The sequence below is a fragment of the Aulostomus chinensis genome, chromosome 3 (genome assembly GCF_037954235.1).
Source record: "Aulostomus chinensis isolate RoL2024-O1b breed Wild chromosome 3, RoL_Achi_v1.0, whole genome shotgun sequence".
Lineage (NCBI taxonomy): Eukaryota > Metazoa > Chordata > Actinopteri > Syngnathiformes > Aulostomidae > Aulostomus > Aulostomus chinensis.
In genome coordinates this window covers 18,353,369-18,378,026 of record NC_141322.1, presented here as the reverse complement: position 1 = coordinate 18,378,026, position 24,658 = coordinate 18,353,369, and the positions used below count along the sequence as shown (strand labels likewise).

At 42.2% G+C, this 24,658-nt stretch overlaps 4 protein-coding genes and 1 long non-coding RNA gene across 7 annotated transcripts; 3 read left to right on the top strand and 2 right to left on the bottom strand.

The window, feature by feature from the left end:
• Positions 1–1,895, top strand: gpx1b (glutathione peroxidase 1b). Its single transcript, XM_086199247.1, has 2 exons — positions 1–311; positions 1,308–1,895. Exons 1-2 carry the CDS (start codon positions 96–98, stop codon positions 1,656–1,658), a joined length of 567 nt encoding a protein of 188 aa, XP_086055373.1. The 5' UTR covers positions 1–95; the 3' UTR covers positions 1,659–1,895.
• A 185-nt stretch (positions 1,896–2,080) lies between these two features.
• Positions 2,081–13,366, bottom strand: usp4 (ubiquitin specific peptidase 4). The gene is made up of 22 exons (XM_086199243.1): positions 13,165–13,366; positions 11,856–11,983; positions 11,624–11,754; positions 11,416–11,542; positions 11,181–11,326; positions 9,892–9,953; positions 9,598–9,738; positions 9,325–9,442; positions 9,020–9,193; positions 8,764–8,922; positions 8,443–8,667; positions 8,231–8,314; positions 8,033–8,127; positions 7,755–7,937; positions 7,270–7,496; positions 6,771–6,992; positions 6,575–6,645; positions 6,372–6,487; positions 6,115–6,264; positions 4,910–5,013; positions 4,550–4,638; positions 2,081–4,427 (listed from the first exon to the last, which is right to left on the bottom strand). The coding sequence occupies exons 1-22, from the start codon at positions 13,314–13,316 to the stop codon at positions 4,305–4,307; spliced, it is 3,027 nt and encodes a 1,008-aa protein (XP_086055369.1). The 5' UTR covers positions 13,317–13,366; the 3' UTR covers positions 2,081–4,304.
• Positions 12,558–19,974, top strand: LOC147268021 (uncharacterized). Of its 2 annotated transcripts, none has more exons than XR_015112095.1 (3): positions 12,558–12,600; positions 19,356–19,533; positions 19,639–19,974. It is a non-coding gene; the product is annotated as an uncharacterized LOC147268021 (long non-coding RNA). The 2 variants fall into 2 exon arrangements; XR_015112094.1 differs by lacking the exon at positions 12,558–12,600 and adding an exon at positions 18,874–18,966.
• emc3 (ER membrane protein complex subunit 3) lies at positions 13,722–17,084 on the bottom strand. Of its 2 annotated transcripts, none has more exons than XM_086199245.1 (9): positions 16,868–17,084; positions 16,304–16,559; positions 16,165–16,222; positions 15,952–16,045; positions 15,519–15,623; positions 15,313–15,394; positions 15,126–15,205; positions 14,889–14,971; positions 13,722–14,382 (listed from the first exon to the last, which is right to left on the bottom strand). In XM_086199245.1, the coding sequence occupies exons 2-9, from the start codon at positions 16,456–16,458 to the stop codon at positions 14,254–14,256; spliced, it is 786 nt and encodes a 261-aa protein (XP_086055371.1). In that variant the 5' UTR covers positions 16,459–16,559; positions 16,868–17,084; the 3' UTR covers positions 13,722–14,253. The 2 variants fall into 2 exon arrangements, with proteins under 2 accessions (XP_086055371.1, XP_086055370.1); XM_086199244.1 differs by having other exon boundaries at positions 16,304–16,475.
• A 177-nt stretch (positions 19,975–20,151) lies between the features above and the next one.
• On the top strand, positions 20,152–22,165 carry LOC147268020 (uncharacterized). Its single transcript, XM_086199248.1, has 3 exons — positions 20,152–20,446; positions 20,582–20,774; positions 21,931–22,165. The coding sequence occupies exons 1-3, from the start codon at positions 20,247–20,249 to the stop codon at positions 21,997–21,999; spliced, it is 462 nt and encodes a 153-aa protein (XP_086055374.1). The 5' UTR covers positions 20,152–20,246; the 3' UTR covers positions 22,000–22,165.
• Positions 22,166–24,658: the final 2,493 nt, after the last annotated feature.

Here is a 24,658-nt window from a genome sequence, read left to right as displayed (position 1 = left end):
CCGGGGATAAATAGTGGGCTCCAGGGGGGACTGAGGAAGTCTCTCTGGTGTCTCATTCGACCTGTCAGGTGTCTCGCTACTCAGGTAGACTAGCAATGGCGAAGAAATTTTACCAGCTGACGGCCAAACTCCTAACCGGAGAAGTGTTTAACTTCTCCTCGCTCCAGGGTAAAGTGGTCCTGATAGAGAACGTCGCGTCTCTCTGAGGTACGACCTCCAGGGATTACACCCAGATGAACGAGCTCCACGAGCGGTACGCCAGCAAGGGGCTCGTGATTCTGGGGGTTCCCTGCAACCAGTTCGGCCATCAGGTGAGAACCAGAAGCTCAAACCGTTACTGCGTTGTACGGCATGTATATGACGTTAATGTTCTACTTTAGAAATATTATAAATATTACACCAACGTCACGCTTGATTTGCCAAACCTCGGTTTCAGGTTTTCCTGACGTGGTCTGAGTTAGCTAAACTCGCATGTATGGGATGGACGCAGTAATATCATGATAAAAGCGCACCGAAGGTTCAAGGACACGTTTCATGTGCGTAGTAAACTTGTAGACAAGAGGAAATGGCGCAAATGTCGGGTTACCTAGCAATAACACAAAAATAGTAACTTAATATGGGTTTGGAAGCGGTTCCTTCCCCGTGTAACAGGTTCATGAGGGTACAATCAGGTAGTTCATGATCATTAGTTACTGATTAATGTTACTTAAGGGTTTAGATAACTGTTAGAAGCTGGAAGTCAGTCCATCGGGAGTCGCAGTTACTGGGGGATACACACACATACACACACGCAACGATGTTGCAATTCAATAATTTCGAGGTCATTTTAAATAAATAAAAAAAAACTTGTGGTAAGAAAAGACGCTATTTAGAGGAAAGCATATTTGTTGGCCATAAATTAAATTGAGGAAACAAGTTACATCTTTCGTCAAGAAATTATTTAAACGGAATCATACGTCACGGTCCCAAATGAAGTAAATTAAGTGAATAAATGACACATTGTGGCAATGTTATATCATTTTTTTTGCCACAAAAAAGGAATCAGGTTTTTTTTTTTTTAACCATGTCTTTTCCACTGTTTGCAGATCCCCAGTAAAATCCAAATGTTTGTGCGTTAATAGATTTCCAGATGTATCACAAGATTGCAAAGCATATAATCATCCGTGGGCAGCTTATATTTCTTGAAATCATCAACCTAAAATTAACTAATTCATATTTGGATTGCAATGCTGGATAGAGGTTATCAGTGGTGGAAGTTATCAGGTAACCTGAGTGCATACTGAAGGATTTATCATCGACCCTGACAGGAGAACTGCAGGAATGAAGAAATCCTCATGTCTCTGAAGTACGTCCGTCCTGGTAATGGCTTTGAGCCAAAGTTTCAGCTCCTGGAGAAGGTGGACGTGAACGGGAAGGATGCCCATCCTCTCTTTATGTTCCTGAGGGAGAGTCTCCCATTCCCCAGCGACGACCCCTCCTCCCTGATGACCGACCCCAAGTGCATCATCTGGAGCCCGGTCTGCAGGAACGACGTGTCCTGGAACTTTGAGAAGTTCCTCATCGGGGCCGACGGAGTTCCGTTCAAGCGCTACAGCCGCAGGTTCCTCACCAGTGACATCGAGGGAGACATCAAGAAGCTGCTCAACCAGGCAAACTAATGAGTCAACCATTTGAACCAGTCAGTCAGGTTACAGCCACCTGTGCTCTCAGTACTCAATACCTGAACCTGTTCTATTACTACATGAAGACATCCTCTGAAACCAAGCTAACTGTGAGGAGGTTATCTGATGAAATGTAACAGACGGGATGTTTCAGCAGTATTGCATGCATGCATAGCACAGCTGTGGTTTGATGTGTTTGAGGACCAATAAATGTTTTTTTCCTTTTTACCTAAAAACGTCTCTGCCTGTAAGTGAATCATACCTGCATGTTTCCCCCCTGCATACACTGGTAACGGCCCAGTCAGCACGAATGAAATAAATACATAAATACTGCAATGTCTCAGCTCACAGTCCAGAAACAAGACAATAACATCATTACCCATCAGCCACTTCTCCCGGCATGCAATTAGTTCAAACAAACCACCTTGTTGAGGCTTCCAGTCTTTATTGTATTTTGAATTCAAATATTTTTTTTTTCAGTTTTAAAAACGAAAATGTAGATATTGGCATGATAAATATGAGGACATGAATTTATACAGCTATTTAAAATAGTGCGATTATTTACATCTGTTTGGAATTAGTCATCATAATGTATTTTAAACTGGGACCAAAACAAGATTCATTGCATTTAGCGGCTGAATTGTTTCTAAAGATTACAGATATGACAGAGCTTTTATAGTTGAAGCATGAATGATTATATTTAGGTAGTCATCTCTGAGCGACGCTAACATGGAGTGAAGATCTATTCGATATTCATCATCGGCACCGGTTTGCTCTCACTACATGACCCTTGAGACAGAGCAGAAGTGTGTTATACTCAGCCACGCTCATACAATACACAGCGTAACAGCGCTCAATGGGATCGTCTTGTCCGTAGGCTACAATAAAATATTGTAATGCTATTAACGACTTAATGTTTTTAATCTAGCATTATAGTTGGACAGATTCTCTCCTGCCACTGTCTGATCACGTTGCAGGCTGTTTCTTAAAGGAAAATGACAATTTTCTTTTTTAGGAGGTATTCTTGTCATCCCCTACAGAGCCAGACAAGAAGATAAAGACCCAGAGACTGGCTAGTTAGCTCAGCATAATGAATGGTAGTGGATGGGCTATGTAGCATAGCTCCATCAAATACATTTTTCTTTGCCTGCATTAAATAGGACTACACTCGTGAAATAATGTGTTTAAAAAGAAAAATGTTGTATTTTTAGCATTGATATATAGCTAAAACTACACAGTGATTTCACACATCACCCTAAAAACTCAGGCCAATGTTGTTAAAATTTTGTTAACGACTTGAGGGGCGACTGTTATTGCTAATCATGGCTAACATTTTAAGAGAGGATGAAGAATATTTCTTCTGGACAAACGAAGATTGTGAAGCAGAATACACACAGAAACTACACGTTTTGGAAGCAAGATGAAGGCATGCTAACCTGTCCCTCCACTACCATTCATTGTGTTAAGCTAACTAGCAATCAGCAGGTCTCTATGGTAGAGAAGGGTATCTGTGTCATTGTCTGGCTCTGGGGAGGACGGGTTAATAAGTATATCTCCTAAAAAGATAGTGTATTCCTTTAAGATTAGGAGCAAGTTTCATGAATAAAGCACCACTTTTCTACTACTTTATTTTTCTTCAGTCAGTGTGCTTTAAAGATATCAAAAGCCATTTCAATACAGAGCTGCGTTACTGTACAAGACTAATAAGGATGAGCTGTTTGCAGGTGAGCTAGGGGTCCAATCAGGCAGCAAAAGATGCTTAAAAAGACACATTAAAAAGGATCTGGAAGTGTATGACGGACCATAACCCATGCTAAGGCCAAACCACACACTTCTGTAATATCTAGATACACCAGAAGCAGGTAGATAAATGAATTCAAAGTGCCTCCTTTTTTAGTCAGGTTGCAGGAATCAAAAGGCCGCTTTTGCATTGTGATTACAAAACCAAAAAACAAGAGGAAATCAAAAATCTTAGCAGGAAGAGACTCCGCTCATATCTTTAGGGGTCAGAGCTCACACGCTGCGTGTGAAGTAACACAAAGTGATGGCTGAACAGGAGCGAGGCCCAAGAAAGAAAACAGCTTTTGCCACACCTCATGTCACGTTAGAACCTGGAAACGAGACATCTCCTTCTGTAGTTTAGATTGCGACAGATCCAGCAGGCCAGGACCTGCCACAGCGAGGAGGCAGAAAGTCACTGAATTCTCTCAATAAACCTGGCATATATTAACCCCCGCATAGCAAGATTATCAGATACATCTAGGCACAAAGCCAGTACCCTGCACTAACAGTTTTGTCTTAAATAGCTGGGAACGCTTTGGTTGAACATGTGCATTTGGCTTAAAAAAAAAAAAAAAATTCTGCCTGCTCTTTGTGTGGCGGCAGACACACGAGTTTATCTACACATTGGTGGGTGCTGCTAACATTCTGTTCATCCAGTGAGAAGAAAAGATAAATCCGTTTATATTCCTCTTAGTTCCAGACTAGGAAGTCTCTCAGGTCCCTCTTGTGACAAGGCTGTTGGCTCTAAGCTGACCACATACAAGACAAAAAGATGAAATAAAAAGACGTGGTGAAGGTGTGGGGGGGTTAATAATGTTCTGTTTCACGTCACATCAGGGAAGGGGACGGGGACGGGGCTCCTCAGTTTGTGTCCATGTGGTCGTCACCAGCCTCGGGGGCTCCTCCCAGCGAGGCCGAAGGCTGAGGTTTGGAGGGAGCTTCTTCTTCTCTGCGTTGGTAGAACAGCACGTAGGCTGCTTTAGTCTGCCATGTGAAGACAAGGGTAGGATTACTTCACAACACCCGATACCCGAGCAGAGAGCCAAGAAGCATGACAAAGTAATTTCGAACTTTTTTTTCTTGTACTCGGAAGAATTGAAGCTCACCACAATCTGGTCCTCTGAGGACGATGAAACACTGCTGTCATCGAAGTAATACCACTTTCCATCCACTTTGTTCTTGCCGTACGCCGTGTCTGTCAAGGAGAAGGAAGCCAGGTGTTATTGTGTTTACACAGGAAGAGCCAAAAATCTTCACTATAAAAGGCACAAAGCAAATATTGATAAAATGAACAATGTTGAGGAATTAATCTTTAACTTTTAACAGTACCCATGGCAACAGTCCACAGCCCATCGGTCCATAACTTTTGTGTGTATTTCACAGGCTTAAACTGACAGCACTTATTTTAAGCAATTAAAAAAAAAAACATTTTAGTGGCTGGGGAAATGAAGGAGAAAGTGACTCACAGTGACCTCCTCCCATCCCTCCGTAGTGGTTGGACACTGCGATGAGGTCGTAAGTGTAAGGAGCGGCTTTAGGGTCGCACACAAACTCGGACATGTTCAAATCCCTGATGAATCAATAAAAGTGAGCTCAGTGACAGGACACAGAAAAACACGCATGAAAAAAAAAAAAAGGCCAAGAAGTAAAAAACTTAAAGCCACAAAGGAGTGATTCAACGACTGTGTAAAACTAATCCTGGTAAGCATGACTCAGCTTTTTTTTTTCCTTCCCCTTTGCTTCCTGGTTTCAGGCAGATTAAGTTCCTCAACAGTGCAGCAGTTGTGCCACATAATCCAAAAAAACTTCTCCAATTCTAACTGCTAATTCAGATGTTTTTATGCCAGCTGAAAAAAAAAAAGAGCACAAGTTGGTGACTCATATAGAACCACTTTAGTTAGTGGTGTAAGTTACACATTCCAAACAGGTAAGGAAACATTTTATTGTTCTTTGTCATATGATGTCATTTGTCCAAGTGGATTTCTCAGAAGTACAAAAAAAACATTTCCTCATGGGGACGTCTAGACAGTATCAGGGGTCAGTCCCTGACTACAGCTCCCTCTGGTGGACACATCACACTAATCAGGAAGCAGGCTTTCCTCACCACACTCTTCAAGTAGACTGTGATTTAGCCACTCTTGAGTCACAACAGAACAGCTTTTACAGTTTAAATGAGTTATTATATAACAATGCAAATTAGACAGGATATCCCAGAACAGGTTCGCTCTACCGTCTGTTTTGTTATTTTGCTTAATGAGAATGTGCAGGCGTGTTCACGAGGGAGACAATTTGTTCTGCGGTTTCATTTCAGCGCACTGATGAAACACTTTTCATGTTAGCCATCTTTTTTCAACTGAGGTCACATTGGACTTTAAATTTGAATTTTCAGTTGATTAGGAGGTCTCACAGGCTGCATAAGAACTGTCTTAAACACTGGTCCTCTTCCTTGTTCAACGTCTGTAGCCAGACAACTTGCAGAAACCCCTTCGATGTCAGCACCCATGTGTTTAAACCAAAGCCAAAGCTAGATTGTTGTATCACACGCAAGTACACAGTCACAACGGAAGTTTGGATTTCAATTAACTGTTCAGTAAGCATGTGGAACTTGTTAACAGAAACCACAAGTACTGTCCTCAAACTGTGGACTGGATGAGAACCCCTGCCTTCATACCTGATGGGAAAGTCCACCACTGTGTCCAGTTTGTCCCTCCAACATCGGTTGTAAGAGAAGCGCTTTAGGTGAACGACCAGGATGCGAGGCAGCGACCACAGGTCAAACTTTTTTGTGGCTTGTTGGTGTTTCTTGCATGTGGGACAGTACCTGTGATTTAAAAAAAAAGAAGAAAAAAAAGAAACCATGAGGAATGCACGACGATGCATTTGCAGTAAAAAAGCTGGACGTGGAATAAGGCCGTAGTGAACGTTTACCAAGGATCATGTTCTCCCAGTGTCTCCATGGTTGTGAAGAGCTCGATGCAGTCCCTCAGAGCTACAGTAGCCTTCTTTTTTTGGGGTTGGAGCATGCTCTCGTGCTTCTCATATGCCTGCAGAATAAATGATATTTGAAGGTCAAGCAATGTATTGTTACAGATCCGGTAAGTGGACTGAGTGTTGACGGTGAAGCCACTGACCTCCGCTTCCTGCTCATCGTAACACAGCTTCTTGGACTCTGTGTCCCAGTCGATGGCCACGGTGGAATGGGCTGCAGACATAAGAGACGTGAGCACCCATGTCCACAAACACACACCATGGATTAAATCATAAAACTATGAATGCAACAGCAAATTTAAAAACAAACAAACAAACAAAAGAAAAGAAAACACTAACGATTAAGTTTGAGGACATTCCCATCACAAGGCAGAGGGCTGATGTTGGCTGTCCCGTAAGAGTTGACGATGCTGAAAGTGAAGAGCTTGGCTGGTGAAGAGCACGGCCTGGCCCCGTCAACTTTAGAGCCGTTCTCCAAGTCTGAGGTCTCCTCTTCCTCCTCTTCAGACTGGCCGTTCTCTGGATCTGGACTCACCTGGTGGTCCATGGCCTCCTCTTCACCTGGACAGAGACACACAATGATTAAAGTTCACTGCATATGATTCACAAAGCTACTTTTTTTGTTGGTTTTTTTGCCCCCAAATTTTGGTGGCATGGGTTAGAAAATAAAATGATAAATGGTATTATTTCACAGGTTCATATTAAGGTAAAATAAACAAAATACATCAGATTAAGCCGCTCTTTGATGGAATGTGTGTAATCTAAGGAATGAAAAACACCTTTACTGGGAGGGTCATGTTAAAACTTGACCCTACCAGTAAAGGTGACTCCTGCCTACCATCATAGAGCCCATTTGTGTCATTGCAGGCCCCTGAGTGGTTGCTGCCATTACTGGAGCTGGCGCTGCAGGAGGCTCCGTCCGACAAGGGGCTGCCACAGCCACCCAGGCCTGCAGTGAGACTGGATGACGTGGCACATTCTGGCGCCTGGCTGCAGCTGGCGAAGGTGGCCGACGCTGAGGCTCTGCTTTCGCTGTTGGGGCTCGGGGAGTGTTTTACATAGCGGCTGCAACAGGGGACAGAGGAAATATGTTTGAAACACTGAAAAACTCAGAGCTCACTTTTCCAATTACCAGTGACTTCGGTTCCACTGGATTTACATTTGAAAAATGCACTGAATATGCAAATTGGATTGAAACACAACTTGTGCTGCTACTGCATCCATTAATCTGCCTCTACAATTCCTTATCTCTTCACGCAGCCTACATACACAGTGTTACTGCGCCATCTTCGCACCTTTGCCTTCCACACAGTATGTTCTCACCTAATCCTCTCCAAGATCTTGTCATAAAGAACGTCTGCTATGAGGTTTTGTCTGGGCACAGTGATGAGTAAAGGCTGGCCAAACAGCATGGTGCTTGTGGAGCTTCCGGCATGTTTGGAATGTCGCTCCCTGAAATATACAGGAAGGTTCATCCTCTCGCTGTCTTCCTCCTGCACCTCATACCTGCAGAAAGCAGCACCACACCACTGTAAGACAATACAGGAAACCACAGGAGCAAACCTCAGACAGCGTAAGGTCTGGTTAAGGGCAAGGCTTACACAAAGATGTCATCTTTTTCCATTATTTGGTTTAAACCATCATCCCGCCGATAAACTTTGTGGAACCTATGATTGTAAACGTCAGCCACCACCATCTAAAAAAGAAAAACAAAAAAAAAAGAAGGCAGAGACTTAGCAGATGATTTCAGTTGAAGCTGAGAGAAAAGCTCTTAAGGTGAATTCAGGTGACTGTCTCACGTTTTCCGGAGGGATCCCGCAGAGTCTGGACAAGGCGCTGCACAAGTCTGTCACTGTACCCAGTTTGGGGACGATAACACGATACTGTCACACAAAGACAAAAAAAAGAAAAACACACACACACAGATCTCAGATAGTGAACTACTTTGTTAAATATGACACAAAGACAGCTCTGTGCTGACTTGGAATTCTACCTTAGGTTTTAGTCTCACCTGCGTGGGTCTGGACTGAGGGTCTGACCGAACCAGGAAGATCTCCATGGTACGATCCTTTTTCATGGGCAGAGGCAGTGTGAGGTAGCAGAAAGGGTCAAAGGTCACAGACACCTTAGAACACTCCGGACAAACCAAAGTGGATTTGAAGAGGCCGTGAAAAATATCAACTATTATGGAGTCATTGCGTAGGCGGTGGTTAGTCCAGGCCTCCTTTGCAACAATCTGGAATTCAGCGACAAAACAACACAAGTCTGGATTTAATTTCATGTATCAGAACACAACATAACCAGTAACATTCAATTTTCTGATGGACTGTACCTCATCCGGACGGCCCTCTGCATCCCTCAGGGCCAGGTAAGGCTTCTTCTTGACGCGGTTCAGATCTTCATGGAGTCCGTCCAGTAAGAAGGCCAAAAGCTCTTGGGAGTCTTGCTGTTGGTAGCCTGAAAACTGAGGAGCGAAGCGTCCAACCTGGGTCTGCAAACAAAAACATTGATTTTTTTTTTTCCAATCAGGAGTTGTTGTTTTTTTTCCACTGGAAGGAGCAAACAAATTGTAATCTAACAGAACTCACTTTAAAGGTTCGTGGGGCCACAAAACTGCTGCGACTCAGCCACATCTGCTTCACTAGATCAGCGTAAGCCTCTGCGATCTCGCCCCTCATCCCTAGTGGATTCTCTCGGTTAATCTCCTCCTCGTACTGATCATTGAGGAAGTATTCTGTGAGCGGAGATGCGTTGCTCAGGCACTGGTAAACACAGGACCAAAAGCAGATCGTGTGAGTGGAAGTAAACCAATGCAGGTAACATTTAAACTTCTCCTTTTCTGCTCAACTCAGCTGTTTGGTGCAAGGTACTGTAGAACTGTAGTAATTTTTACCTGCAGGGCCGAGTTCATGAAACATGTGTTGCCTAAGTTACTGAGACCACACAGGCCGGGCTGGGACTGGGACTCTCTGTAGTTGTAGGACGAGCTGTAAGAATTGTAGCCCCCCAGTCTGTCGGAAAAGCAGGTGATGTACCAGAATAAGACCAAAAATGTTTGTCAGAAATAACTAACAAAAAAGCACTTCAATGCTGACTAGTGAAAAGGAAAGTGTGCATAGGTCTTAAGAGTGATGGGAGGGTGTATGAGCAACAAATACACGCTTGCCTGTTGCCAGAGGAGCTGTTGTTCAGCGTGTAGCCTGGGCTACAGCTGTCTCCGTTGGTTACTGTTGAGGAGATACTGGCTGATGAGTTGGAGGACAGTTTTGGGGAGGTAGTGAAGGACCTGGATGGGGTTGAACTAGATCTGGTGAGCAAAAACACATTTCAGAGCAGGAAATCATGTCAAACTCTCAATGTTGTAAGAACACTGATATTTCTCTCGAGTCTAAAACAAATATCTTTATGACGAGAACATCAATACAGTTCCAAAAACAACAAGAAGGTTTACTTGGCTTACTTGGAATGGGAGGCTTGTCTGGGCCACGTGCCATCCTCATTCTTACGCTCGATCACAAGCACCTGATAGAAAACAAGTTGAGGGAAACCTAGACTGAGTGTGAGTCTGACACCGTTGGTGAGTTGGCTTGTGGAATTACAACAAAAAGATTTAAGTCTTTCTTAAACTTTCTGTAGTCATCCAGAGGATAATTAAGGCGTTTCATGCATTTGTTACTGCAACTCGTGACTGATACCAGTGTATTTGACCGGCTCATGAGGGGATCCCTTACATCGGACTCCTTCCTCAACTGTCCACATTCAGCTTCGTTAGGTTCTATAGAGGGTACTCAGAAAGTGCGTACCTCCACAAAGAGGCTATGACATCATCAAATAAGGTTCCGGATCAATTGCAAAATCAATTGATTGTTCTGTTGGTTCCATCATCCACCAAATTCCACCATAATCCAGCCACAACTTTTAGAGTTACAGTCAAACAAACAAGCTCAAGCTCAAGATCACATGACCTCTTTAGTGCAGGTGCCAAAGCTTTTAAAAACATGCACGCACGTGCACGCGCGCACACACACACACACACACACACACACACACACACACACACACACAGGTGTCTGTAAAGATGGGAAGAAATATCTTAAAAAAATAGAAGCCTCCGAACATGTCAACACTTGCTTTAGCAGCGATATCATGGTGGCAGAAAACAGCCTCCTATCAAACACTCAAAGCAAAGCTGTGAGCACAAGATAACCGTGAGCCAGTTGGTAGACAACTACAGCAACAGAACCAGATGGGACACAGTCCATACTCCCATTACAGAGTCATTTAATACAGTGGTGAATAGATGGTAATGAAGAGGTTTTTGTGGTCCTGTCCAATTCTAAAGTCTCAAGTGGATTTATATTTCCTCTCTGTCTTTGCTAATATGAAAGATGATGGCAGATGGATTTATGAATATGGATATAACATAGGAGCATGAACATGTGCAGTCTAATCCAGTATCATGATATTCAAATGGCTACCTCCTTCATGATAAAATCTAATGTAACCATCTAAGCTTACCAATTACAAACCAGTTTGTTATCTTCAATATTACACACTATTTGGTGACAGAGCTACGTCTTGTACTGCATTAGACTGGGAGATGCTCAAGCTGGTTTCTACAATGCCTGTGAATTATTTATACACGGTGAGTACTTGTACACTGCTGAGCTGTGGTGTTCTTCAATAGAAATGAGGAGGACGAGTCTATCAGTGATCTGAAGGTTATTTGAGGAAACAGCTCAACACTACCTGCCCCTGGAAGAGACCAGCATCCTGTACAGTGCTGTCTGGCTTGTTCAGCTGCTCGTAGGTGTTGCTCATGTACTTGTTCCAGAGCCTCGTCTCCTTCTCTGATGGGATATCGAAGAGCGTCCTCATCTCTTTCTCAATGGTGTCTGACGGAAAGAAAAAAAAAAAACGATGAAAACACCCTTAATAGATGTGCAAACATTCACAGTGACTGAGAAGCCATGTAGACTCTTACCTATTGTATCGGCTTTACTGAAATGACGTGTGACCACATTGTCCATGTTATCATTCTCACACAGGTTCAGCTCCAGCAGATAGACCTCCACTTTACAGTGCTTGACAAACATGCCATGTTCAACAACCTGGGAAAGAAAATTAGAAAACATTTGCTGCAGGAGTCAATTCCACAAGTAAATCACAAACCAAACTTTCAACAACATTACCTTCCTGACGATGGGTCTCTGGCCCTCCAGGCATCCATACCAGCTGACAAGTTTATTCCATGCCTCGGTGGGTACGAGGACATAGTCCAGCTCATCTATGAGGTGCTCTTTCAAGGCCTGAGTTTCCTGGTCTTTAATGGGAAAAGCAGTTTGGGGTGAGAAAGACGGCGTCTTTAAACGTATTCAATAGAAAAATCCGAAGAGATATTTTTTTCTTTCAAAATAGTTTTACCTGAGAACAGCCCAGAATTATCGATTGGTCCTGGATAGAGACTACGTTCTCCAACATTGTACATGTCCCAGCTGTCAAAGCCCACATACTTCTTCCACTGTTTGAACCAGCGACTGTCTATCAGGTACCTACAGAAAACAAATACCAGACACTCTCTAGCAGATCCTATCAGATAGTGACCATTCTTTTCCTCAACATTAATGACCATGGGTTGTATGAGTAATTTGATCTAATATCATGATGAGCACTGCATAGGACTTAAAGACACAGCCTTAGAACATTATGCAACACCACACTGACTAGGCATTTGCAGATATAGTAACAGCAGGCTAGTTTGACTTGATCTCTTCCCTGGCAACAATCTCCTTTGGTTAATAAGCTTGTAAGCAGGAATTTACACACCAACATAGGGCTGTTTATACAATCACTGACGCAACAAGAGCAATGGAAAGGCATCTCTAACAAAAAAGACATGTATAATCTTTCCCCTTTAATTCACATATTCATGCAACAACAGTGGTGTGTCATTATGGGAATTCATACTGTTGATATATTGAGTTAAGTGTCCTTAAAAAGCACTTATGTCAACATATTAGCAGAGGCCTGACAAATGCAAAGATGACATATTTAGAATCTGATCTCATATTTGATGATGTGAGGCTTCTTTAATAACATTTGGTTTCATTATGCGGGGCCCTGGAAGTCTTTACAATCTGAGACAACAATAAACATCAGCTAACACAAGGTAACTTTGCCGGTCAGTACGGGCTATGACAGGTCACTCCCAGGTAAAAACATCAGCTCAGAATATTCCTGTCAACGTGCCTGTTTACTGGTCCTGGTTAACGTTCCTCAAGCAACGGAGCGGGTTGACAGGGAGGAGAACCAGTGATCCGAGGCCTGTACTATCATCCAACAAGCCACTATATCAGCCAACGGCACTTAGCGTTGACTGATCAACTAAACACAGATTAGCTTAGCTGGTCGTGTTAAATATGATACACGAGCCACCAATAGAGATTGATTGGTAGCTAATGACCAAACTGTTAAGATATATCTTTCACTGGGAACTACTAGCCAGTTAAAACCAAATCGGGTTATTTAGCAACTAGCATGCTAACTTGTTAAACATTAGCTTGCTCCCCAAACAGTCTGTAGCACAGCAGATTTCGGTTTCAGAATTGTCTGTCAGCGTCGTTAGCTTTCCTCCTTTAGCAAGTTAGCATTTCCTGTTTCTTATTGGCTAATGGTTAGCTGGCTAGCGCTAACTTGGCTAACCTAAGCAATGTTGGCTATTGCCGATTCTTACCATTCGTCACCCTTTCTTAAGGTTGTTTTTAAAAGTGACCCGATAGTCTGTTTTTGATTCTCCGTTGAAGGAGTTGGCATTTGTGCAGCCACCGGCTCCGAATCGGAGTCTGCCGCGCCACCCGATTCGGGTCCGCCTCCCTCGGCCATCATGCAGTGAATGTGCCGGTATCGTGAACGCGCGGATGGAAGTGGCACGGGCGAGGAAAACCTTCTTCTTCTACGGTTGGTGCAAAGCCGAGGGGAGCTGCTGGTGCGCGCTAGTGAAGATGCTTGGTCATCACCTCTGACAGGCCAGCTGGTGTCTAGATTCTTTATAGTTTATCAGTTTTTAACATCTTTATTTTGCTTTTTTAAATTAATTTTAAACTGATTCAAGAATGTTACCTTAAAGCAACCCTAGCATTTCAATTTTTCAACTTCTGTTGAGTTTCAAAGCAGTTGGCATTCATTCAGTTGCGTTATCTCTGCTTCCTCTTGAGGCGACTTTATCAATATGATTCTGCATTAAATCATAACTTGGTCATGTGCAGCGTAATAAATCAACGCAGGAATTTAGTCAAAACAAGCTTTATACTGTACAAAACACAGGAGAGTTACAATATAAAATAAACTGTCTACAGGATTCAGAAACATTTCAAACTAAAACTACTAATCAGCTCAGTCTCCACTTCCAAACAGCAGCCCATCTATATGTGATCTAATCAAGGAATGATTGTGAAATTATAAGTAAAAATGTGTCTCATCCTATTGCAGGTATATATGACAATGAGTTTCAGCAACACAAGCTGTGCGTGGAAAAATCTGTACTGGGTAGGTCATATTCTGTTACCTATTACTTTATGGAGGTATAAGTTACAAGCTAATAAGAATGCATTTCAGTAAGCAAAAAGCCACACCATTTCTCCAAGAAATTCCCAGACAGTAATGGAAAGTTAATATGCATGAAAAGACAAAGACTTCAAATGACGGGAATGTAAACTTTGCATAACATGAAGACATTTGTCCAATCATCTGTTTGAACCAAAAACAAATCCCTGCATTGATCAAAAATCCATGTGAATGCTCCCTGTAGGGAATGATTGGGCCATCAGAAGATCCCACTTGGCAGCTCCTTGCTAAACATGCCATCAAAGTCCAGCTCCCTACTCATCAGCTCCTCCTCTACGCTCTCTAGCGCCCACTGGTGGTCAGTCAGTTCCAGTGCCTCCCACTCAGCCTGAAATAAAGGACAAATCCGACATGCTGTAATTTTTTTCATAAAAAAAATAAAGAGATGGTCCCAGTTGACAGGCATTTTATTTCATGTGATTATTTTCTATTATTTCTGTATAGTTTAAGTCTATTTTTCCTTTTTTTCCCAGTTATGCTTAAAACAAATGACAAAATAACAATGAGTCATTTCCTTCTGTGACACAATGTTCATCTCTGCTGAAACCGCAATAGAGATGTGGTAACCTAAATTAGGTTCTGACTATTGACATTTTCTTCTTCTTCTATGCATTAAATTAGCTTAAGGAGCACTGTTAGACCGTGTTTATGTTCTGGAACACTTCAGTAGATGAGTAAAATAACAGTACTGTTTTCTTGAGTAACCAGCACTTTTTTTTTTTAATTAATTAGAAGAAATTTAAAATCCTCTGTTCATGAGTCATCATTAGAAAGGGGATATGCATACGAGGTAACACCCAAAGCCCCCTGTCATCCCACGAGGACTCTGTATACCTTGAAAGCTTTATTGGTATCTGCAGGCATGGCCATGGCGGCGCCGCTCATCTGCTCCTGCATGATCCTCGACTGATCTGCACCTGGGAAGATCACAGCGCATGGCAAATGTCATCAAACCTGCGCTTGTGCAAAGTGAACTTATTTATAAATACCTGTGGCAGAAAAGACTGGCTAGTGCTTGTGAGGACATGTTTTTGTTTTATTAAAGTGAACAGCGAGATGAACTAAACCTACCATTGTCTTGGCCCAGGATTAATGAGTACATGCTTCTTAGTCCAAACACGTTCAGGAAATACCATGATGCTGAGCTCACCCTGGGGATAAATGTACACACTAACATTAAAAAAGATGATGACAAGAAGACGTTTCTTTCCATTAGTTATCATTAATAGTGCTGAATATCACAGTGTTATAAGCCTACCAGGAAGCATCCAGCGACAGCAGTTCGATGCCTTGTTGCAGCATCGGCTTGAAGCGCAGGGTGAGAGGGAAGGGAACCTTAGCTGGAGGTAAAAGGAGGGCAGAGAGAAGTCACAGGTGAATTTGCACATTGATGATCTTATGTGAAAGTATAAATAATTTGTGGGTGATGCAACACGCTGTAAGATCTGTGAATGACATCATTACTCGTTACGAATCCCGAGAAGGTCCAGTTGATCCAGCCTCCGATGAGGATCATGGGAAGCACGTTGGTGACATTTCCCTTCATCATGTCTGTCAGCATGCTGGGATCTGGGAAAACACGTCGGAACGGAACTTTTATTCAAAGTGCATTTTACATTGTTTTTAATACAATTCATTTTACACTGTGTTAGCAGAACAACTACTGTAATGGAATGTACTGTGAATGTAGGCTTTATGCTTTCTACTGTCTGGAAAGAATGAGAAGACAGGTCACAATGGTAAAAACTATTTCCTTTGGAATATTTCTGTAACGACTCTTTGATTTATCTACTAATCCATAATGATTTAACTTGACATCATTTAGATGACATTCTGGGAATATTTGGAGGATTATGAGACAGGAGACTGAGATTAATTCATCAATTAATTCAATTACCAGTCATCGGAGAAGGCGGAACAACCTTTCTTTTAGTCTTCTTGAAAAATCCATCTTCTTGATTATTGAAGTAGAACTTCCTCATTAAAAAGGACTAAAAACAAAGAGATTATTGTCAGTGCAGCTGCACACAATATTTGTTGTTTTTAATCTTGAAAATTACTAGAGACCTCAAACGTGTGTGCAAAAATGAATGTAAACTATAACGCCTACTTGTTTGGGAATGTATTTTCCATTTTCTCTGAGTATTCTGCTCCGGATCAGCACCTGGCTGGAAATAGAAATGTAACATTTAAATGAATTCAAATCAGTTGCATATATCTTTCCATACCCAACCAACAACAGAACTCACCTGTCAGACACCTGCTCTAACGTTAACTTCTTGTCACTCTGAAGAAGAATGGAGACATAGTGCCGAATCACCCCGACAAGAAAGGTGATGAAGACTATGGGCAACACCACCCACAGTCGGATGTTGGAGTCCAGCAGAAGCTCCGGCTCAGCCATTCAGCCTGCTAGCTCGACTGGAGGACGGAGCACACAAAGCGAGCGTCAGACGGGTACAGTCGGCAGATGGTTGGCAGGATTAAGACGGCTTTTGGTTGACCCTTCAAAAAATATATCAACACGCAGACTGATGCGAGGACTGCTCATAGTAACTCTGATAATTAGAGGGTAAAGCTAACATTACGCTGTGACGAAGGGATGGGCTGTCATTCAATGTAGGTAGCTAGCAGACAGCGTCATTCTAATAGGTAACAAGCTAATCAATAAAATACAAATAAAAACGATCTAAGCTTACAAAGTTAGGATAATCTGTTTTTAATAAGCAAGATTTAATGAAGGCTGAGAGGGCGACAGGATAATAGTGTTGACGCTGGTGGTACGCCAACGTTAACATTAGCCAGCTGGCTACCTTGCTTCCGTCCTTCCTTCCTTGTTGCCGTGTCACGGTCGCTTGAATCTGGTCAGTCCAGTCGCGTTATTGCAGAAATACCACTTCTAATATTTTTCAATCTTTGAAAGGCGCGATGTGTAGCACATGCACGTACAATATTTAACAATTCACATCTACTACCGCGGTCATTGCGCTGCGGGATGGGAACAGCTTTCTGCTTCTGCAGTACGCTTGCATCACACTCGCTGGAACTGCAGTGCCCCCCTGCGGTGATAAAGGAGAACAGCCAGGCTATATGTTAGCTGCTGTCACCAGTTTTAGTTGATGTTAAAGTGTTTTGTCACTTTTCAAAAGTATTATTTATACATATTAAACATATCCCAGTATAATATATAATATTAAATGGGCAAAGCTATTTTCTGTTTCACTTTTCCAAACCAGTGCATTACAAAAACCTACGGCAGTTTTCTTTAGTGTTAAATACAAAAATCTTTCCCTATACTGCAGAATTCAGTAGTTATTATTTTTTCATTTATACATACATACATACATACATACATACATACATATGAGATTCATTAAGGCTTGCCACAAAGAAACCAAGGTAATTTTTCACCGACTAAAACAAGATTAAAATAATTACCATTTTCCTTGACTGGTCACTTCAGTGTACTTCACTGTTTCTGTGGCTTTAACAAAGAAGTCTTAGGGTTTACTTGAGGTTTTCACCCTGCAGAGACAGAATTATCCCACATGGTGGCAGCAGCCTGAAAGATTGGCTGCAGTCATCAGATATGGACCACTGGGGGTTAATAAGATGTTAGTTAGTCAGTTATTTGGATTTTCATATTCAGAGTAAAATGTCCGGCTATCTGTGGATGCTCCAGGAGTGGAGTCTTTGATCCCTGCAGTCACAGGTACGGTCGTATCTCTGATGACAGGTGTTTTCCAACCTCTACCAACGTGATGTCCATGAGGTGATGAACACAAATACCAATTAATTCTTGAAAATTCTGCTTTTGTTTGTTGAATAGACAACTTTTGCCTTCACTCTCAGCGGTATAAGTGAAAGCAGGTTGAAGCAGCATATCAGCAGCCTCCACTGTTGCTCCTGCTGTCAACACGTCAGGCGAGCTGAGTTAGCAGGAGAAGCTTCTTTATGTGTGTGACTAAATCGGCTAAATACTGTATATGGAATGCACCACTTGTTTTAAATGTACTTCTTTTTTTTTTTTTTTTTTTAATCTGCAGCAGCCCGTGACGCCTCCACATGCTAGTAGTATGAGCCGTCAGGATTTACCAGACTGGCCCGTAACAGCATATGTGGAAATAAAGATCTTTAGTCATTTGTAATAATTGCAGATGCATTGCATTTGTCCCATGTGAATCATTATCCCTGTGATTTGAACGCCTGCCTGCCCGCCTCCTCCCTGCTGTCAATCACATCGGCCAATATGGCCCCTGCTGCTCTGGTCTGCATGCCTGTCTGCAGGGATTTGTGATCCACGAGTGGCCCACATTTACAAAGTTACAGATCTATTTCCAACAGACCTGCTTTACAGTGAGCTGTCACTTCAGTCATGACCGTACATTTTGTGAGGCAGGAGTGTCCTGCTGCATGTGATCATGCAGTGATGCGTAGTACGATACAGAGTAGGTAAAACCAATATCTCCTATTTCCTTACAGTCATGGAAAAGTCATGGAATTTGAAAGTAGAGATTTTCCAGCCCTGAAAATTTTAGAAAAGTCATGGAAATTTGTTTCGTAAATACTTGACTATTAACTCGCTATTAGGTTAACACTGATCAATACCTGTTTATCGGGTGGCTTGTGATTGATGTTAATCAAATATATAAATTTTGACTTAGACGCAATGCAAAATCTTTTCATAAACAGACATCTCGAAGTATTGTCATGAAAATATTCCAAAATAGTTTCATAGAATTGGAGGAAATGTGGACGAGCCCCGCATTAAACGTAGAGCATAACCAGAGCAGCCTTGAAACTGCGGCAACAGTGACCTCAAGGAGGAAAGAATGACTGGAAGAAGCTGGTTCGCTTCCTTTGACGGCGATGTGGTTCCACACCAAAGAGGCTCTGCTGCGACCTTGACAAGGTGAGGTTGGTGAAACAACAGGCGCTCTGCGAGTCACTATGAATATGCACAGCGATGCCATCTGTTCTTCCTTTTCAATACAAAATGGAGCTTTTAATATGCAAAGAAGAGGTTCAGATTGTCTGGGTGTCACTTAGCAATTTTAAGTTCTGTTCAAAACTCAAGCAGGAGACTGTGATTTTTTAAAATAAACATTGAAGTTAGATTTTAAGATCATCTTCATAAAGTCCAGAACCATTCCTGAACCTCCTGCACCTCTATGTAAGAAATCCTACCAGCTTCAACAGTGTAAATACATTTGTTTAATCTCACGTGGGACGATAGTTTTGTTCCGATTTCCGGCACAATTTCTGATGTCATCAAACTCCTCTTTTATTCTCTTCCCACAGAAACTTGGACCGAGCAATCAAAAATTATCTTACGTGATATGAGGAGACAAATTTTGCAAATGACAGAAGGGGAGGAAGACAGGAAGTCTGGGGCGCCACCAACAGGGCATCTCAGTAAGGAGCACACCTGGACCTCTCCCGGTTTTCATCTCCAGCTCCTAACAGATGGAACGAACATGTCAGCCCACATCTCTCTCCCTCACAAAGCAATTAGTAGTGTTACCTGAGGCCTACCTGTGTCCAGTCTGTCTGCTCTAATAACCGTCTTCACACGTCCCCACAGGCGTCTCTCGGGATGAATATTAACAGAAGCTTCTATCAACCGTCCAACACCCTCAAGAACAGTGTGTGGTTTTTGTACGATTCACTTAGAAAACCAACTTCTCCTCCTGTAGTCTGAAAACAATGACAGATTATCCTCAGTGACAAAATAACCACGTACAAATTGAAACTGTATTTAAAAAAAAAACAAAACCCAGAGCAGTCACAGAGAGAGGAAAAACCTTGCAGGTATAAAGAGATTTTTTTTCTTTTGGAGGCCATAGAACATGACTTGTTCCCGCAATAAGATTCATTCTTATTCAAAAAAATAAGAAGTAAATTAACTAAACTGAGGCGACAAGATGTACCTTGTGTATATTTGATATATCGGTGCTGTTACGTAAATACATGAAAATATACATGTATATTCACTTAGGTGCTGGTGGGGGTCTCTGCACAACAGGAGAGTCAAAAGATGGAGCAACTGGAGATCTGGTTTAAGGATCTAGTGGTGCTGATGAACTCAAGCAGGCAAAGATGGCAGGATGAAAAGGAAGAAAATGAATCACTAAAGAAGAGGGTGCTCAGCCAGCAGCAAGACAAGGAGGTGCTGCTGGAAAAATCGAATCGATGAAAAAGAAAAAGATCAGCCAACAGGACTATGTGAGTAAACTACGTCTGCTTCAAAGGGACACGCTAGCCATGAAGGAGAAGAACATGGCTGAGTACAGAAAGCTGGCTGAAAAAAAGTGGAGGAACAAGCAATGGAAATTGAAGTGGAAGAGAGAGAGTGGAAAGAGGAGCGACTCAATCTGCAGAACAAGAACGAGGTCCTGGCCCAATAACATTTTAAACATCTGATAGGCACCAAACATATCTGATTATTTAGATTTAATACTAAATTCTTTGATTCACCCTAAGCCATGAACGGAGAACATACTGATTTAGTCTCTCTCTCTTTTCAGGAATATGCCTTTTAAGGCACAAACAAAAGGAGGAGACATGGAAGAGGAAGAAGAAGGAGGAGAAAAAGAGACAGAAGGCAAAGGCGAAAGAAGAAAAGAGGCTCAAAAAGGAGAAGAAGAAGAGGCAGAAGGCAAAAAAGGAGGAAGACAAGACAAAGGACGAATCAAAATGGCTGTACTGGTTGTGGGCAAGGTGAGTAAAGTTGAACTCACAGATGAATATTCATCCTCCAGTCCAGCAAAAGGAAGAAAAATTACTTGAGTAACGAATGTATGGTCTTTTGACACATCGGAAAATATTACACATTCTAGTAAATCCTTTTAAATACACTTATTTGGAGAATGTTTCTGAAGTATCATTGCGTTCTCTGCTCAGTCACAGAGAGGAAGTGAGAGAGGTGAGTGAGAGGATAATTCCATCATGTCAGAAATGTGTTTTCTTGGGACCGTATTTGAGATAAACGGGGTGGTAGCCCTGAAACGAATCTTCCATCTCCCATGAGTTTCTGCATCAGTCTCAATCACCAAGAGCTGAAATGGTGGATTATCAGGTTCCCGCTTCTGTCACTGCAGGAGTGGGATGTTTACAGGAGCAGCATCCGGTGATTTTGCCCGCCATCTGAAGGTGTTTCGTTTTCTAGTGAATGGTAGCAAGTGTGAGAGAGAAAAAGAACACGTGAAGTTGAGACCCTGAACATGACATGAAACAGTTGCAACAGCAACCCAGTGATGTCATCGACCCTGCACGACCCCCTGCAAACTGATCAAAATATCCAGTTAATATAGAGATGGTTATTGCAATTATTTTGATGAAAGAGGGTCGTTATAGTTTATTATGACTAAAAAAATCAAGACGGCCACCTGTGGAGTACCTCGATATATATGATTTTGACAGGTGTTGTTTTTTTTAATGTAAGACCCCATGTGTCCAGATTATCTAAAGTGACAGCTGAGGAATTTTCTGTAGTTGCGAATTGCATGGAACTGGAGAACAGGTTCAATACCAGTGTGGGGGAGAGGAGGGCTGACGGGTACACGTCGACGGAAGGAGATTTTCTACCACAGGTCATGTTTTTTTTAACAACCTGTCAGTATACCTGAGCTGCCTCCATTGGCTTTGAATGAATAGACAGCTGAATGAGACAATCCTTCAGAGAAATGTTCAAAGTACACGGTCTTCGGTGAGAAGTCCAAGGATGTTAATTTAAACATTGTCTCGATCTTCAAGCTTGGAGCCTCCAGTTCTTTTTTGCTTGCTAACTCCATTTTATCAACAGTCTTCAGCGTTCCTATAGTTCATTGTAGTGTGATTTATTGTCATTCTTAAAGAATGATTCATTTTCTTCCAGCAACTTCTCCTGTTGTGCAGAGACCTCCACTTGCATCTGTCCAAGTCTGAGAGAACAGTAAACATGTAAAGGAGGGTGAAAATACTGCTATTTAGATACAGATTTAATATACATGTATATTTTCATGTATTTATGTGATAGTACAAATATATCAATGGGCATGGTGGCATTTCTATTCACTCTGTATGCTGTCCTGCAGAACATCTGGTGAAGTAGTTGAAGTTGGTTCTGTGCCTGGGAGCTAAAAGTCAAGTGTCTGAGATCAAAGTCAAACTTGGCAGATCGGAGACAAACTCTTTCAGCATCATGTGCTACTGAACAGCTTGCATAGGAATCAATGAGGCTGCACCTCTTTCTTTATCCATACTGCATATGTACCCTGTTGCTTGCGTGCTTTTACTCAAAAATGTTATTGCTGCTATTATCTGACCAATGAGAGTGTATTGACGGGAGGTGAAAGGACATCTGGAAATAATGGGGTGGTTTGTCTTCACTAAAGAACCAAAACAGTTATTCAAAGATTGAATGTCACACTGATGGTGCAGCTCCAGATCCCAATCCATAGGTTGCACTGAATCAACTGTGAACCACATAATATGAATGACGTAACATGAGACAGGTCACTGACGCACTCACAGAGTTCAAATAAATTGCTTTGGAATACATTTAGATTTAATGAATTGGTGAAGATTATAGAAAAATGATTAATGATTGAAAAATGTACGTTCATTCAACTGGACATATCCAGGTAAAATACTGTATTTAGCGACAGGGGTGGACGAGGTGTAAGTTGTCCCATCAGTTTAGTTAATTTATTTCTTATTTTTAGAAAAAGCTATGTGTTTTGGCTAAGAATTAAACTTATTGTAGGACCAACGGTAAAGTGTCTCAGAGCGTTTGCACAGTATCTATCGTAGCACAGACATAGTATCATCCTCTGTAAGTGAACTGACATCAGTCATGGACCAACTTGAAAGGAAACTCAGTTCTTTTTCTGTTCACACATTCTGGAGCTTGGATTTTGGACTGCTTTGGATTATGGGTGATTTTCTTTTAGAGCAAATTGGTTGCTTCTTAATTTGCCTTTTTTCAAGTGTTGAACTTCCTGGTGCATGTGATTGGTCTACAGAAAGCCTCACAGGCTGTAATACCATGGCAAAGGATGAAGTGACCCGTGAGCGCTTTGTGTTCACAATGCACAGATTATAGCGAACCCTAACACGGAAAGGCGAGTTGGTCTGAGCGGGGCTCCCCTCGAAGGGGTCTCGCTTCATTTTACATATGTGCAAAGAATGCTGACTCACGGGTCTGAGTTCACTTTGAGGGCTGAAAGGGAACCAGTGAGAAAAAGCCCTCGGTTTTTATCTTTACATTGTCAGTTCTTTTGAAAGAAGACCCAGATCTCTTTGTGGTTCAGCTCTAGAGGCAGCAAACATGTTATGTCATGGCAGTGAACTCAGAGTTTATAATGCACAGGTTAAGTGAACCGACCTGAGACCGCCTCCTGAGCTGGTCTCACTTCGAGTCACTTCAGTTCCCTTTAAGGGATGCAAGTTCCATTTGAGGACTGCAGGGGCCCCACATGTAAGAACACCCGTATTTCCAAGTGTTCTTACCTCACCTGGTGACTCTCTGACCTGATCCTGACTGAGTCTGATCAGCACTCTGGAACACTTCTGTCACGCTTCATCTCTCAGCCGGCGCCATGTGACTATCATTGGCTGCTTTCCTCTTTCCTGGGGTTTGATGGCTGCCATGTTGCACCCGCTCTCTGCTTCAGTAGGGATGCCAGTGTTTTTGAAGATGCCTCGCAGAATCTTGGCTGGGTTTTGTACATTCCATTTATTTTGCTATTTGAGGAAAGAACTGAGAGAAAGCCTGAGGATGAGGATGGTGTGTGACAGCTTCACTGATAAGAGCCGCTCCTGCCACCTACGCTCATGGCTACATGGTCTTTAGTTTTTTTTAATATGTGTACGGAAAAATATGTACTTTTATTCCTCATCCTCCACAGGAATTAATTGAATATGAAAATAAAAATAAATAGAATTAAAAAAATGAGAAAATATTACTAGAAGTGAATGGATACAAAAATAGCTATTTAACTGCGGATATTCATGCTTCATTGGGGGCTGGTATAATTTTTAGTGGGGATAATAACAAGAAAATCTAAATCTAAAATCTTTGATGGTTTCACATAGGAGTTTTTTTTAAAAATATATATAAAATATCCATCTTGTTGCAAACAAGCAGGTTGATTGTTCATTCTTTATAAACTGACATGATCATTCAGTACGTTGTATGTCTCTCTATTATAATGAGTGTGGATTCACCATGTAATTAATTGTCAGATCACATCTGCTCTCCAGCCTGCTCATATCTGTAAATCTGTGCTACCGTTGCTGCTTACATCAGCAGCCTGGTTCACACCGCCAGCCCTGCCGCGGAGGATGTCCTCCCGCCGGCTGTGGAGGGAGAGAGGCAGGGGATTACCATCAACCTGTCAGACACAATAGTACCACCAGAGAAAAAAATAAGACTGGTTTTCAATCTGTTTTACGTGAAGAAATCAACCGTCACAATCAGGACTCCCACGTCACATCAGGTGGGTCTGGAGGTGGGGGTGCTAGGTCACCTGTTGATTGACAGCTACAGTACAGTGTAGCTTCCCTAAGCCTGTAGTAGCAGATTGAGGGCTTTGGACCCCCCCCCCCCCCCCCCCCAATTA